At 38.2% G+C, this 14,814-nt stretch overlaps 1 protein-coding gene across 1 annotated transcript in view; it reads left to right on the top strand.

Annotated features, from left to right (window-relative positions):
* The window catches only part of LOC136260062 (uncharacterized), a 77,299-nt gene that overhangs the window by 716 nt on the left and 61,769 nt on the right, over positions 1 to 14,814 (top strand). Inside the window, exons 3-4 of the mRNA XM_066053668.1 lie at positions 6,208 to 6,633; positions 8,231 to 8,661. Of these exons, the coding sequence (XP_065909740.1) occupies positions 6,208 to 6,633; positions 8,231 to 8,661 (857 nt within the window). The remainder of the gene's footprint in view (positions 1 to 6,207; positions 6,634 to 8,230; positions 8,662 to 14,814) is intronic.

The following is a 14,814-nucleotide window of genomic DNA, read 5'->3' as shown; positions in this document are numbered from 1 at the left end:
CTTGTCAAAGCCCCACTATGTCCCCACCTCAAGAGAGGAGTTTCTATAGGGGATTTGATTTACCTATTAAAATAATTTTTGGTTCAGCAAACTGTCACCGTCAAAAGCCCCAGGGGTGGGGCAAGTGTAGATGTCAAATCCCCAGTACATGTGTGGGGACCCCCGGGTGGAGGGGGGTGGGGCTTGACATTGATAGGTGCATAATTTGTGCATACACAAAAATCAATAAAACTGGCAACTGAAATTGGATGTACAAACCTTGTAGCCACTGGGCAAAACGTGCAAAAGCAGCCTTAGGTTTAGGATTAGTTGCTAATGTGATGTACCAAATAATAATCAGTATCAATAGTTCATAATATATATATATATATATATATATTATATGAACTCTTGTCAGTATATATACTGACAAGTTCAATATATATATATTATGAACTCTTGTCAGTATATATTTATTCAAGCAAAGATCCTTCTTTAATGGTCTGTGGGTAACTTATATCCACAACCAGAGAAAACATACCAGTGGAAAAAAATAATGAGATGACCAAAATGGCATGTTTCAATATTTAAAAAAATACTTTTATTGCTTCCTTTTAATTGTCTCTAGTTGGTGCTCCATGCCCCATTTTAAATCCTACATGGTGGTTGGTGCCCCATGGTCTATAATACGTATTATTATAATGTATATGTGCTGCTGGAAGTGCTCCAGGACATGACACTTGTGAAGTATGAAGAAAAAATAAAACGTGTAGCTACATACTTTACTTCAGATAAAATGAGACCTTGAACAACTTGAAGTGTAGATTAGAAGAATTTAAATTTCTTATCAATCCTCATTTCTAGCATTTGCTTATGCACAACACATAATGCATTTGGTAGAACATTATCTATTCAAAAAGGTGATTTAAGCATGTGAGAGGTTTGTAGGCTGTTTTTTTGATTAGCAGTTAGTTGGGTTGCATTTTGTACAAGGAAGTAGATACACCCTTCAAGCAAGCAGCCAACTAACCAAATGAGCAAGCAATAAGAGTGGGGCTTGCTAAGTCTCTCCCTCATTATGTTATATAACAAAAATGGCAAAATAGCTTGATAGAACAATGGTAGTGATCAGCGGCGGAGGAAGTAGTTGATATGAGGGGGGGCTCCGTTGAGCTGACCCAGACTTATTTCTATAGTTTGGTAAGGTGAGACCAAAAAAAAAAAAAAAAAGGTCACAACCAACTGACAAGAGCTTTCCACCTCACCAGCTACCATTTCTAGCTACATAAAAATCCTTACATAGCTCGCTACACACTGACTACTTTATTAGAGTGACTGCTCTATTAGAGTATCTCGATCTTTATCACGGTTTTCAGCCCCACTCCAAGAAAGATAATTTCGGTGTGATATCATTCTGAGGGGGGGCTTTAGCCCCCTAGCCCCCCCCCCCCCCCTTCCGCCGCCTATGGTAGTGATGGTGGCAATTATATGCATAGGAGTATATAATAGCCACAAGTGCTACAAATAACTTGCATTTATAAGAGATGTTCTAGTAGAGAGCATCTAAGAAGGCTCTTCTTAAATCAATTTCAATTATTTGTACATAATTATATATTTTATTAATGAAATAACTTAACTCAGTTGAACATCCTTTTTGGAAACTCTCTATAGTAACCAATTCAAAGGCATGGTTAGTATTGGTTACTCTTAATTGTGTGCTTGTAATTATCTATTTAACAGCCACCACCAAATATTATAGTGGTATTGCTAATGAGGTTCACTAAATAGGAAACCATGCATTTGCTATATATAGTAAATCATGTATTGATAAACATTTATATAATCAGTCTTTCTGACTACATAAAAGCAATACCTTTCAGGCTATTAGGCATTATCGTAACAGCTTGACACACACAACACATACACCTTTTTTTTTTCTTTTTTACTCTCTGTACTGCTTCTCCAAAGTCCTTGGGACCATGGAGAATATCCACCCATCTAGCCAGAGATACTAAGTCCTATAAGTTTTTAAATTTAGGCCAGGTAATGAGTGCACTTCCAAAAGAGGGTGGATGGCCACGGACAATAACAGTGATCTAGATTAGTGACTTGGTCTGGAAGCATAAGGTATCCTGCCTATCCAATGTATCCATCAACGTTGAAACCGGGTCACTACTGCTGACCCGGATGACCCACTGACCCGGATTTGACCCGGATGTGACCAGGATTGACCCGGATTAATTAAAGCCGAGACGTGTTTTGGCTAGTCTCGAGCAAGCGAACGAGTCTACATTTTGAGCGTTCGATTTGTGTTGAGTAAATATTGCAACTTCAGCCTAGCTGTAGGTTGAAGACCAAAAAAAAAAAAAAAAAAAAGGTCTTCACCTACTGACAATAGCACCGTAGATACCCTCAATTTAGTGCTACATACTACACTTACTAACAAATGAGCGTGGTTGAGCGTATGTTGGTATTTCGATAAGTGGGCGTGGCTCACGAAAGAGCTACGCGATAGCGTTTATAAGTTTCCACGTCGTCAAACGAACAATTTCGTTTCTCACGTGATCCAATCCAGGTCAGACCCGGATAAATTGTAAACCGGGTCAGACCTGGATGACCCGGAGAAAATGTGACCCGGATGACCCGACCCGGTTTCAACGCTGGTATCCATACATGCATCAATACATGATGTAATCCCTGTTGATTTGCTAGGAATCCTTGTCATTGCCTGATCTCTACCACTCAGTCAGACACAGTGGCAGGGGTGTTGTCATTAGCTACTATACTGTTGACAGCATGCCCTTCCCCCTCACAAACGCATGCACACACACACACACACACACACACACACACACACACACACACACACACACACACACACACACACACACACACACACACACACACACAATGCAAACACACAAACATGGCACACATTGCATGCACACATGCACTCACATTCTACTCTTCACTCTTTATTGTTTGTCTAACAGTCCCCAAACTCCCCACGGAAACTGCCAACTTAAACCTGGATAACCCATTTGCCAGCAAACATCCAGGAGAGTGGACAAACCTCTAGAAAAATAGTAGGGCCCTGGGCCATTAACATGGTCTGAATTCTCTTGCACCAATTAAGAACACCCAAGTTTGATGCATGATGACATGCTTTACTATATGCAAAGTCAGCACAAGAGGATTCCAAGACTCCAGCTGGCATTTTCCACATGGTCAAAGATAGGAGTGCTGCTCTGCCAACAAGTGGTGTTGCCAGTCCTATGAAAAAAATCTCAACAACATGAGCCTCCATTCACACACCCACACACGCATTCACACACGCATTTGCACAGACATTCATGCACGCACAAATATTCACATGCATAAACCTTGAAATACATGTGCATATGCATCTAGTGTTTTTAAAAATTAGTAATTTAAAATGAAGTAGGGATCCAAGCAATAAATAGTGAAAAAAGAGATATATGATGGCATTACAGCATAGCTCTGTGAGAAAATCCCTATACATTGGCATGCTATAACAGCGTTGAAACCGGGTCGGGTCATCCGGGTCACATTTTCTCCGGGTCATCCGGGTCTGACCCGGATTGGATCACGTGAGAAACGAAATTGTTCGTTTGACGATGTGGAAACTTATAAACGCTATCGCGTAGCTCTTTCGTGAGCCACGCCCACTTATCGCATCACCAACATATGCTCAGCCACGCCCATTTGTTAGTAAGTGTAGTATGTAGCACGAAACTGAGGGTATCTATGGTGAGGGGTAGCTATTGTCAGTAGGTGAAGACCTTTTTTTTTTTTTTTGTTTTTTTTTTTTTGGTCTTCAACCTACAGCTAGGCTGAAGTTGCAATATTTACTCAACACGAACGGAACGCTCAAAATGTAGACTCGTTCGCTCGCTCAAGACTAGCTGAAACACGTCTCGGCTTTAATTAATCCGGGTCACATCCGGGTCTGACCCGGATTGCTATCCGGGTCTGACCCGGATTGCTATCCGGGTCTGTGGGTCATCCGGGTCAGCAGTAGTGACCCGGTTTCAACGTTGTGCTATAACAATTACTTTGTTCATTGCCAAAGTAGGAATTTTCCTACCAAGCTATGTTGTAATATCATCATTCATCTCATGTCACACTACTTTTTATTGCTTGAATTCCTGCTTCATTTTAAAATTAAAACATACTTTTTAGTATGCATATGACTGTTCTATTAGGGTGACTGCTGTATTAGAGTATCTTGAATCAGCTTTTCACCTACTAGGGGTGTGTCACTATTTCATACTTTCACTGTGCTAGCATTACATAATATATAGCTTGACCAACAATAAGGGGTTGTGGTCATTGTGATTGCATAAATAGATTGTTAAAAGGTGTGGTATCCGCACGCTCTATCCTTATTAATCCGTTAATAGACATGGTCTCGATCCAATCAGGTGTATACCAAGCATAAACACTTTAAATAAATAATTTTGTGGTGCCTAAATGTGCTGCTCAAGAAACTGTTGATAGAGAACATTAATGCCTCAATATGGTTTCATTGCATAAAGAAAATATTGAACAGGGGCGTAGGGGGGGGTTCCGGGGGGTTCAGGAACCCCCCCTGTAAAGTTTAGACTTCTGCAAGCAGGATCCTAACACACCATTTAGTATGGCAAGGCAAAATGAGTGAGCAATATAGTGTAATGGCACAGCACCACAATTGATAAAACTTACATTCATCTCTCAGGGAAGGATTTACAGAGATAACATGAACCCTCTTCAAAACTTGTTTAAAAGATCGATATACTCTAATAGAGCAGTCACGTATATACTCTAATAGAGCAGTCAGGTATACTCTAATAGAACATGCCTGTAAATATCCATGTCCATATGAAGTTTTTCAGACATTCCAACATTAAATGCAAAACTTAGCATGACCTTATACTGCTATAGCTTTGGTGTGCAGTGTTTAAAGATATAGAGCTCAAGTAATTTATCACTTGTGTTATGCAAAATGAATTCATGCTATGCATATTTGTATAGTTATATTGTTTTGATTGTCATTTGCATCAGTAGATTCATGGCTCCTATACCACAGTGAGATATAACTATCACTTATAGATTACTATATGTGTCTCTATGTGTTATGCTGTCTGTTTCCACTAGGTGACTTTATCAAGTACTACCTTCATCCCAGGGGTACTTAATGCATCATAATTAGTGTACTTTTTGCATAATATATAGCAATTTGCTGAGTTTTGATTTATTAAAATATTGAAAGTCTCTCAGCGGCTGGGGTAGGGACCCGCCGATTATGCTGGCATAATTATGAGCATAATAGGTGCCTGAAAGCATTGAGCATAATGCTAGCATAATAGGTAGAATATTCGTGTAATAGTATGAATTCTAGCTTATTAAATTAGTTATCACAGAAAGATCGATATACTCTAATAGAACAATCAGTAACTCTAATAGAACAATCACATAGCTGACTGTTCTATTAGAGTATATTGATCTCTTCTGTGATATGCATTTTGACAAGTTAGTACTTCAGCCACTTATCCTTTATCCATAAACTGGAAATTATTAGCAGAGCATGAGAACTGAGGCATAAATAATTGAGCATAATTTGAGCATAATAGGTAAGTATTGAGCATAAATTTGAGCATAATAGGTAAATTCTTGAGCAGTGCAGCATAGCATAATAGGTAAAATTGTGAGCATAATCTGCAGGTCCCTAGGCTGGGGGCTGCGCCCCCAGACCCCTGCTTCTAGTAACTCAATGCTGGTGCTGGAACCCCCCTTCAAAAAATCCTGGCTACGCCCCTGTTGAAAGATAAAGAGTAAGCACAGAAGGCACCCCAAATGGCACATGTCACTGGTGAGTTTGTTATTGTGGCATAAAATGGTGGCTCTGCATTGCTTCGTTTGGCCTCCAGCCTTGCAACAGTGGTCAGGCAGGCAGGCTGGCAGATGAAATTCAATTTTCGGTGATTTTTTTACAAAAAAAATCTATGTCCAGAAGTGTTTTCTTGTTTTTGACATTGTATTTTATGTTAGATGGACTAATATTATTCCAATGAGGTGATGTTTGACATGTAAGATGTCTCTAGGATGATTTTAGGCAGCACACATCATATGGGAAGCATCCGTACTTGAACAGTACTACTGTAATGTTTGATACACATGTGCATGTATACAATTCTGTATTTATGATACTATTTCATTGTTTGATAGTTGTATCACCATACCCAGTAATAGTTCATGTAACAACTACAATCCTCATGATCACCTCAACTACACTAATGACATTGATCTGATGCAGTTGGAGATTAGTGCTATGAACTATATTGATACACATGTTACTAACCAATATTGTAGAAATTACCTCAAGACGGCATTATGTGTTACTATTTATCCACCATGTGATGGAGGTGTTCAGAAACTATGTTCTGTGGAGTGCGATAGTTTACTGAATAGTGGAACATGTTCTGATGATACTGTATACTTGATTGAATATGTCAACAACTTCATATCATATCCATTGATCAATTTCACTATCAACTGTTCCAACTCACTCCAGTTCTCTTCACTGTTCCTAAATATTTCTTGTCATGATGAAAATTGTGTTTACATAACAGATATTGCTGATGTTCCTGAAAAGTAAGACTTGGTGTGTTTATTTCCTATAATGTACTACTTTCACACCTCAGATCAAGGGAAAGTCAGTGTATATAGAGCTGTATCACATATTGCATTGGTTCTGGAATGTTAATGTGATATATGCACACTAACTGCATGTGCATATAAAGGTTATCCATTTGATGTCACACTAAATATTTTTTTGCATAATTACAGGTCACCTTCATTAATGCATGAGGCAAGAGTGAGTGAGTTGCAAGCCAAAAAATGCTGGTGAAAATAAGAAAGCTGTGGTGCATTTGTTATGTTATTCATTGCTTAGTAATATTGCTTTGCAACTGGGTCATTAAGCTACAGCTGCTCATTGGCTTGTACCGCAGAGTTAACCCAGTCCCTTTTATTCCCACTCCTCAATTGGCTATTATTATAAGTAACTCACTCAGCATAGCGATTTCCCCAAAATCTTTCTTCAATTGTGCACAGTCGCAAAAAGTTACATTTTCTTACATGGGTGCCATTGATTTTTGCCTCAAAAACATGGTATCTATAAAATGATACAAATGGATAACCTCTATATCTTATTAAGGCAGTGTGTATCTAAAGATATGGCACAGTTAGGTGTGCATTTTATTCATTCCAATAAAATCTTCAAATTTTTTGATGACCTTTAATATTATCTCTCTCTCCTGTAATATAGTCACTTTTCTCGAAATCGATTGTGGGATTACGTTTTTGGTAGTACTGTGAAAGTATTCAGAAGAAGTTCTTTGACCAAATTCTTTTTAGTAATTTTTTAAATACAAAGGAATGTGTAAAACCTTGCATTGTAAGGAAATTTGCAAATGTTATTGTTCGACATACATATAAAGGTAAAATTAATTTTATACACTAAAATGATACCTTCCTACACAAAAGAGTACTTGTGATGAATGGGTGGCAATGTCTTCACAAAATTTCATTGGCATATTTTGTTTATCAGAAATCTGTTGTGTAGTCATGTAATCCTTTGTATACCAATTGAATTGCCATTACGTGCTGGCCCTAATGATATGGGACTAAGTACAGTGTAGATACAGCTAATCAAACTACTGGATGTAGAGTGTTGGTGACAGCAGAGATATTCTTCGAACAAAGTGATACTTGGTTATCAGGAAATTGTGGCATTAGCGAATTCTTTCTAATGTTAATGGTTATAAAATTACAGGAGTTTATGCAAGTCCATGTGTGTATGTCCAATATATTGGATGCTAGTTCTCTGTAAAGGCCAACTTCAACTTATCAAGTAAGAAATAATAGCAATCAACTTGTGTAATGCAGCCACCTTTTTACTAATGCTAAGAAAGTTTGACTCATAGGTAACTGGCTTAGACAGATTCCTGTCTATCTTAATTCCTAAAAAATAATGATCTTTTTTCAGCAGGTTTAACCTTATTCCTCATTGAAGTTTTAGTCAAAAATGGTAAGATTCAGCTGTGAAGCAGTATTATAGAAGTGACCTTTTAATCACATATATGCTTTATTTTACTTCTTGACAAACACTCTGCTGTTTGTGAAACACTAGTGGCATTACCCTGTAATAATAATCACTGTTCTTATTATACATGTTTACATTGTGTAGGTGTGTAAAATTCACTGTAAATGATCACTGTACACAATACAATTTGGCAACTAATGATTATGTGTATCAGTACACAAGTGTAAGGAACATAGCTCAAATTTCTGATATTATTCAACAATCAAGGCCTTTAGTTGACATTCAAGGAATATCATTCAACTGCCAGTTAGCTCTTAATTTGTTTCTGTGTAACTTTGGTTTCTTCCCATGTAATCTTACTACTGGTACACCAAAACCTATCTGCTCGAAGTCGTGCTTCTATTTCCGCCAAAACTGTCAAATTCAATATAACTTGGTGCAATCAATTGCAAATTTGAGGAATTTTTCTTTTGTGGATGATTGTAATAATACTCTAGGGCATTTAGAGCAGTGGTATAATGTTAAACTTTCCTCTGATGATTTTAGAGATGATTGTCTTGATTTTGGTTTAGAAAGTAAGCATTATCATATGTACATTATTGTAATGCACATAGTTAATATACTGTATATGAAATGGTAATTGCACTCCAATGTTTCTAGGTAATCACAGTGCAATTAGGGATAACTGTATGAATAACAGTACACAAGGCAAAGTTGAGTGCAATTTTGGCTGTTACAAGTGCAACTATTTCCTAATTGCATGAAAATGTGTGTGATTGCATACTAATCACATTGTGACCACCCCCTTCATGCTAATTAATCTGACAACCATCGCAACTGTTACTAAACAGAAGAAATTCAAAAAATAACAACTGCAAAAGGCTAGTCATACTTAACAACCATTGCATAGCAACCATTGCTGTGGCACAAAATCACAGCAAAGTGGCTTTTACCTAGCAACCATTGCTATACAATAGGGAATCTATCACTATGATAACAATAGAATCACTCCATATTGTCAGATTAATAGTGCTTACAAAAAAAAGCCATGCGATTTAGAATGAATTGCACTCCCTAGTATTGGAACTAATATATGGTAAACTAAATCACTATGTGATTAGTAACTGAACTTCATTTCATGCCTGAGAATTACAGACCCAAGTAGATGGATGTGTTATAACTGTTGTTCTACAAATCAAAGGTCCATACTAATGAGGAACAGCTGACTATTCACATTACCACCCGCAAACACTTTATCTAGTAATAATGCAAGCCTTACATGTCTAATTAAACCAGACACATTGTCCATAGCCAGCCAAATGCCAGCTGTGGTTGTTTATCTAGTTTCTGAACTTGGTTTGGGAAATCAAGTATATGTATGTCTGGATGCGTACATTTATGCACACTGGTCCACACACTCCACACATGTGAGGAAAAAAGTTCAAGCTACAGAAATGAAGCTTTATTTCTTTGAATGAAGGTTATTTGTGACTGGGACTGCAAATACAAGGTATGTGGGCACATAAAATTTACCAACTTTTTTGGGCATAATGTTATTTGCTGACTGGACATGTGGACTGGACTCACGGACTGAGCTGGAAACAGCTTCTTAACAATAATCCAAGTATTATCTACCTCTTGTAATGCTGGACACACTATTATTGAGCTACAACTGCTGGTACTGCTCTTCCTAATAAGTAACAAAGGTTGTACGTGCACTAATGTATTAGAATATTTATGAAATGCACACACACTAGTAGTGATAGAGGCTATTGTTGTAGTGTAGGTTCATTCCTTTGTCGTTGCAGTACTTAGCACTAGTGTTTAAGCTTCAGTAATGAGCCAGTAAGTATTCTTAGTGTCATAGCCACAAAGTCTCATGCCGCCCACCTATTCAATATCAAATCAGTAAGTTTATACTGATCTGCAGTTGTGCATTCACCGTAAATTATGGGTAAACTTAGCTATGCCAAACTACAAAGCCATTTAACTACTGTCATGTGTTTTTGTAAATGTTCTAATAATTTAGGGCATGTGCTACCTTTGTAAATTAAGAGGAAGAGCAGTACCAGCAGTTGTAGCTCAATAATGGTGTGCCCAGGATAGATAATGCTTGGATTATTGTTAAGAAGCTGTTTCCAGCTCAATCCATGGGTCCAGTCCGTGATTCCAGTCTGTGAGTCCAGTCCGCGAAATACATTAATTAGGCCATTTTCATGACATCCTGCTATGGCCATGCATGTGAAGTGTATAGTGGCGTATTTCTCGAAGGTCGAGAACAAAGCTATGACACGTGTTCACATCAATAATCGACCTATTCATTTAGAAACACACATGCGCATGCAACATTACAACAGTAAACTAAACGTAAGTAATAACAGTCTAATAGTAGTTAACAATATTCTATCAACCCCAAGAATGCAATTTTCAGCATTTAATTTACTATAGGATACAAATATTCTATTCCAGTACTGAGATATGACCACTTGTGTGGCGGGGTGTAGTTTGTGCCCACATGCCCTATTTTTTGCAGAGCCGTTTGCATTTATTGACTGTACTAAATACCTGTGAAGTGTTAGAATATTAGCAACAACTCTTAACTTGTAAAAAGGCAACTGACTCACAATCAGGGCCGCCCACAGGGGGGCAACTGGAGCATTTTGCCCCGGGCCCCAGCCTGAAAGGGGTCCCAGGAGGCCCCATGAAGGGCCCCCTGAATACCTGTTTAAAAGATCGATATACTCTAATAGAGCAGTCAGATCTAAATACTCTAATAGAGCAGTCACAGTATTCTTCAGAGGAGCAGTGTAGCAAGCTTATAGATAAGGAGATATGGTTGGTGATGGGTAGTTATTGTCATTGCCAGCAGGTTGTGACCTTTTTTTTTTTTTTTTCTTTTTTGGTCTTCACCTTACAACTTGGGTGAAGGGCCCCACTTTAACTCTTTGCCCTGGGCCCCTTAATTTCTCTGGGCGGCCCTGCTCACAATAGTACAGCAACAATAGAACAGTACTGACAAAACCTAACAGTTAAATTAATCTAATCCAAAACAGCCAAGCTGTAAAAAAAGTGTGCGGCCCTTAAAAAGGCTATGGTGAAAAAAATGTGAAATCCAAGGTGGCGGCCAAGAAATAGCTGTGATGGTAGGTTAATGGTAAAAATTTTAATAACGACAATTCAGATGAATTTTGTGCCAATTGACCAAGCGGCACCAAAATTCACCTGAATTGTTGTTATTAAAAATTTTACCATTAACCTACCATTACAGCCATTTCTTGGCCGCCACCTTGGATTTCACATCTTTTTTCACCATAGCCTTTTTAAGGGCCGCACACTTTCTTTACAGCTTGGCTGTTTTGGATTAGATTTTACTTCTTTTTGTATTTGTATACCCCAAAGCCGGCCTATGGCCTGCTTTGGGACTTTTTAAACCTATCTTTTTTTCTTTACCACAGGAAGAAGAAAAGATGAAGCAGATGTACCTTAAATATTTCTGATTTTATCAGTAAATGTACAAATTATATATATAATACATATATTTATTACAGAACTGTCCATGGTGGTTTCTTTGTAACTGAACACTCTTCAAGGTAACTTCTTCTAGCTGTTCTCTCTACAGGGTGATTTATTTGTAGCTAGATTCTGTACAGGTGATTTTTTTGCTGCTGAGCTCTTTACAGAATGGTTTCTTTGTAGCTGAACTCTCTACAAGGTAACTTCTTCTAACTGATCTCTCTATAGGGAGATTTGTTTGTAGCTGAACTCTCTACAGGTGATTTGTTTGCAGCTGAACTATCTAGATGATGGTTTCTTTGTAGCTGAACTCTCTACAAGGTAATTTCTTCTAGCTGAACTCTCTACATGGTGGTTTCTTTGTAGCTGAACTCTCTACAAGATAACTTCTTCTAACTGATCTTTCTACAGAACAATTTGTTTGTGGCAGAATTTTCTAAAGGGTGATTTCTTTGCAGCTGAACTCTCTACATGGTGGTTTCTTTTTACTGTAGCTGAACTCTCTACAAGGTAATTTCTTCTAGCTGATCTCTCTACAGGGTGATTTGTTTGTAGCTGAATTCTATACAGGTGATTTGTTTGCAGCTGAGCTCTTTACAGAATGGTTTCTTTGTAGCTGAACTCTCTACAAGGTAACTTCTTCTAACTGAACTCTCTACAGGGAGATTTGTTTGCAGCTGAACTCTCTTCATGATGGTTTCTTTGTAGCTGAACTCTCTACAAGGTAACTTCTTCTAGCTGAACTCCCTACATGGTGGTTTCTTAGTAGCTGAACTGTCTACGGGTGATTTGTTTGCAGCTGAACTCTCCACATGATGGTTTCATTGTAGCTGAACTCTCTACAAGGTAACTTCTTCTAACTGAACTCTCTAAAGGGAGATTTGTTTGCAGCTGAACTCTCTTCATGATGGTTTCTTTGCAGCTGAACTCTCTACAAGGTAACTTCTTCTAGCTGAACTCCCTACATAGTGGTTTCTTTGTAGCTGAACTCTCTACAAGGTGACTTCTTCTAGCTGATCTTTCTACAGGGTGATTTGTTTGTAGCTGATTTTTCTACAGGGTGATTTGTTTGCAGCTGAACTCTCTATATGGTGGTTTCTTTGTAGCTGAACTCTCTACAAGGTGACTTCTTCTAGCTGAACTCTCTACAGGGTGATTTCTTTGTAGCTGAACTCTCTACATGATGGTTTCTTTGTAGCTGAACTCTCTACAAGGTGACCTCTTCTAGATGATCTCTCTACAGGGTGATTTGTTTCTAGCTGAACTCTCTACAGGTGATTTGTTTGCAGCTAAACTCTCTACAAGGTAACTTCTTCTAACTGAACTCTCTACAGGGAGATTTGTTTGCAGCTGAACTCTCTTCATGATGGTTTCTTTGTAGCTGAACTCTCTACAAGGTAACTTCTTCTAGCTGAACTCCCTACATGGTGGTTTCTTTGTAGCTGAACTCTCTACAGGTGATTTGTTTGCAGCTGAACTCTCCACATGATGGTTTCTTTAAATTTGTAGCTGAACTCTCTACAAGGTAACTTCTTCTAGCTGATCTCTCTACAGGGTGATTTGTTTGTAGCTCAACTATCTACAAGATAATTTCTTCTAGCTGATCTCTCTACAGGGTGATTTGTTTGTAGCTGAATTTTGTACAGGGGATTTGTTTGCAGCTGAGCTCTTTACAGAATGTTTTCTTTGTAGCTGAATTCTCTACAAGGTAACTTCTTCTAACTAAACTCTCTACAGGGAGATTTGTTTGCAGCTGAACTCTCTTCATGATGGTTTCTTTGTAACTGAACTCTGTACAAGGTAACTTCTTCTAGCTGAACTCCCTACATGGTGGTTTCTTTGTAGCTGAACTCTCTACAAGGTGACTTCTTCTAGCTGATCTTTCTACAGGGTGATTTGTTTGTAGCTGAATTCTGTACAGGTGATTTGTTTGCAGCTGAGCTCTTTACAGAATGGTTTCTTTGACTCTCTACAAGGTAACTTCTTCTAACTAAACTCTCTACAGGGAGATTTGTTTGCAGCTGAACTCTATTCATGATGGTTTCTTTGTAGCTGAACTCTCTACAAGGTAACTTCTTCTAGCTGAACTCCCTACATGGTGGTCTCTTTGTAGCTGAACTCTCTACAAGGTGACTTCTTCTAGCTGATCTTTCTACAGGGTGATTTGTTTGTAGCTGAATTCTGTACAGGTGATTTGTTTGCAGCTGAGCTCTTTACAGAATGGTTTCTTTGTAACTGAGCTCTCTACAAGGTAGTTTATTCTAGCTGATGTCTCCACAAGGTCACTAGTTTGTAGCTGAACTTTCTACATGGTGGTTTCTTTGTAACTGAACTCTCTACAAGGTAACTTCTTCTAGCTGATCTTTCTACAGGGTGATTTGTTTGTGGCTGAACTCTCTACAAGGAAACTTCTTCTAGCTGATCTTTCTACAGGGAGATTGGTTTGTAGCTGAACTCTCTACAGGTGATTTGTTTGCAGCTGAACTCTCCACATGATGTTTTCTTTGTAGCTGAACTCTCTACAAGGTAACTTCTTCTAGCAGATCTTTCTACAGGGTGATTTGTTTGTAGCTGAATTTTGTACGGGTGATTTGTTTGCAGCTGAGCTCTTTACAGAATGGTTTCTATGTAGCTGAACTCTTTACAAGGTAATTTCTTCTAGCTGATGTCTCTACAGGGTCACTAGTTTGTAAATGAATTCTCTACATGGTGGTTTCTTTGTAACTGAACTCTCTATGAGGTAACTTCTTCTAGCTGATCTTTATATAGGGTGAATTGTTTGTAGTGGAATTCTGTAATGGTGATTTTTTTTTGCAGCTGAGCTCTTTACAGAATGGTTTCTTTGTAGCTGAACTCTTTACAAGGTAACTTCTCCTAGCTGATCTCTCTACATGGAGATTTGTTTGTAGCTGAATTCTCTACAGGTGATTTGTTTGCAGCTGAACTTTCTAAATGATGGTTTCTTTGTAGCTGAACTCTCTACAAGGTAACTTCTTCTATCTGATCTCTCTACAGGGTGATTTGTTTGTAGCTGAACTCTCTACATTGTGGTTTCTTTGTAGCTGAATTCTACAAGGTGATTTCTTCTAGCTGAATTATCTCTTTCTATAGTTGCATGAATTCCCTACTAGGTAACTTCTTCTTGCTGATCTCTCTACAGGGTGAATTGTTTGTGGCTGATCTCTATACAGGTTACTTGTTTCTATCTGATCTCT

Source organism: Dysidea avara, chromosome 7, assembly GCF_963678975.1.
Source record: "Dysidea avara chromosome 7, odDysAvar1.4, whole genome shotgun sequence".
NCBI lineage: Eukaryota > Metazoa > Porifera > Demospongiae > Dictyoceratida > Dysideidae > Dysidea > Dysidea avara.
Note: the sequence above shows the minus strand (reverse complement) of the source record. Positions and strands in the feature narration are given on the sequence as shown.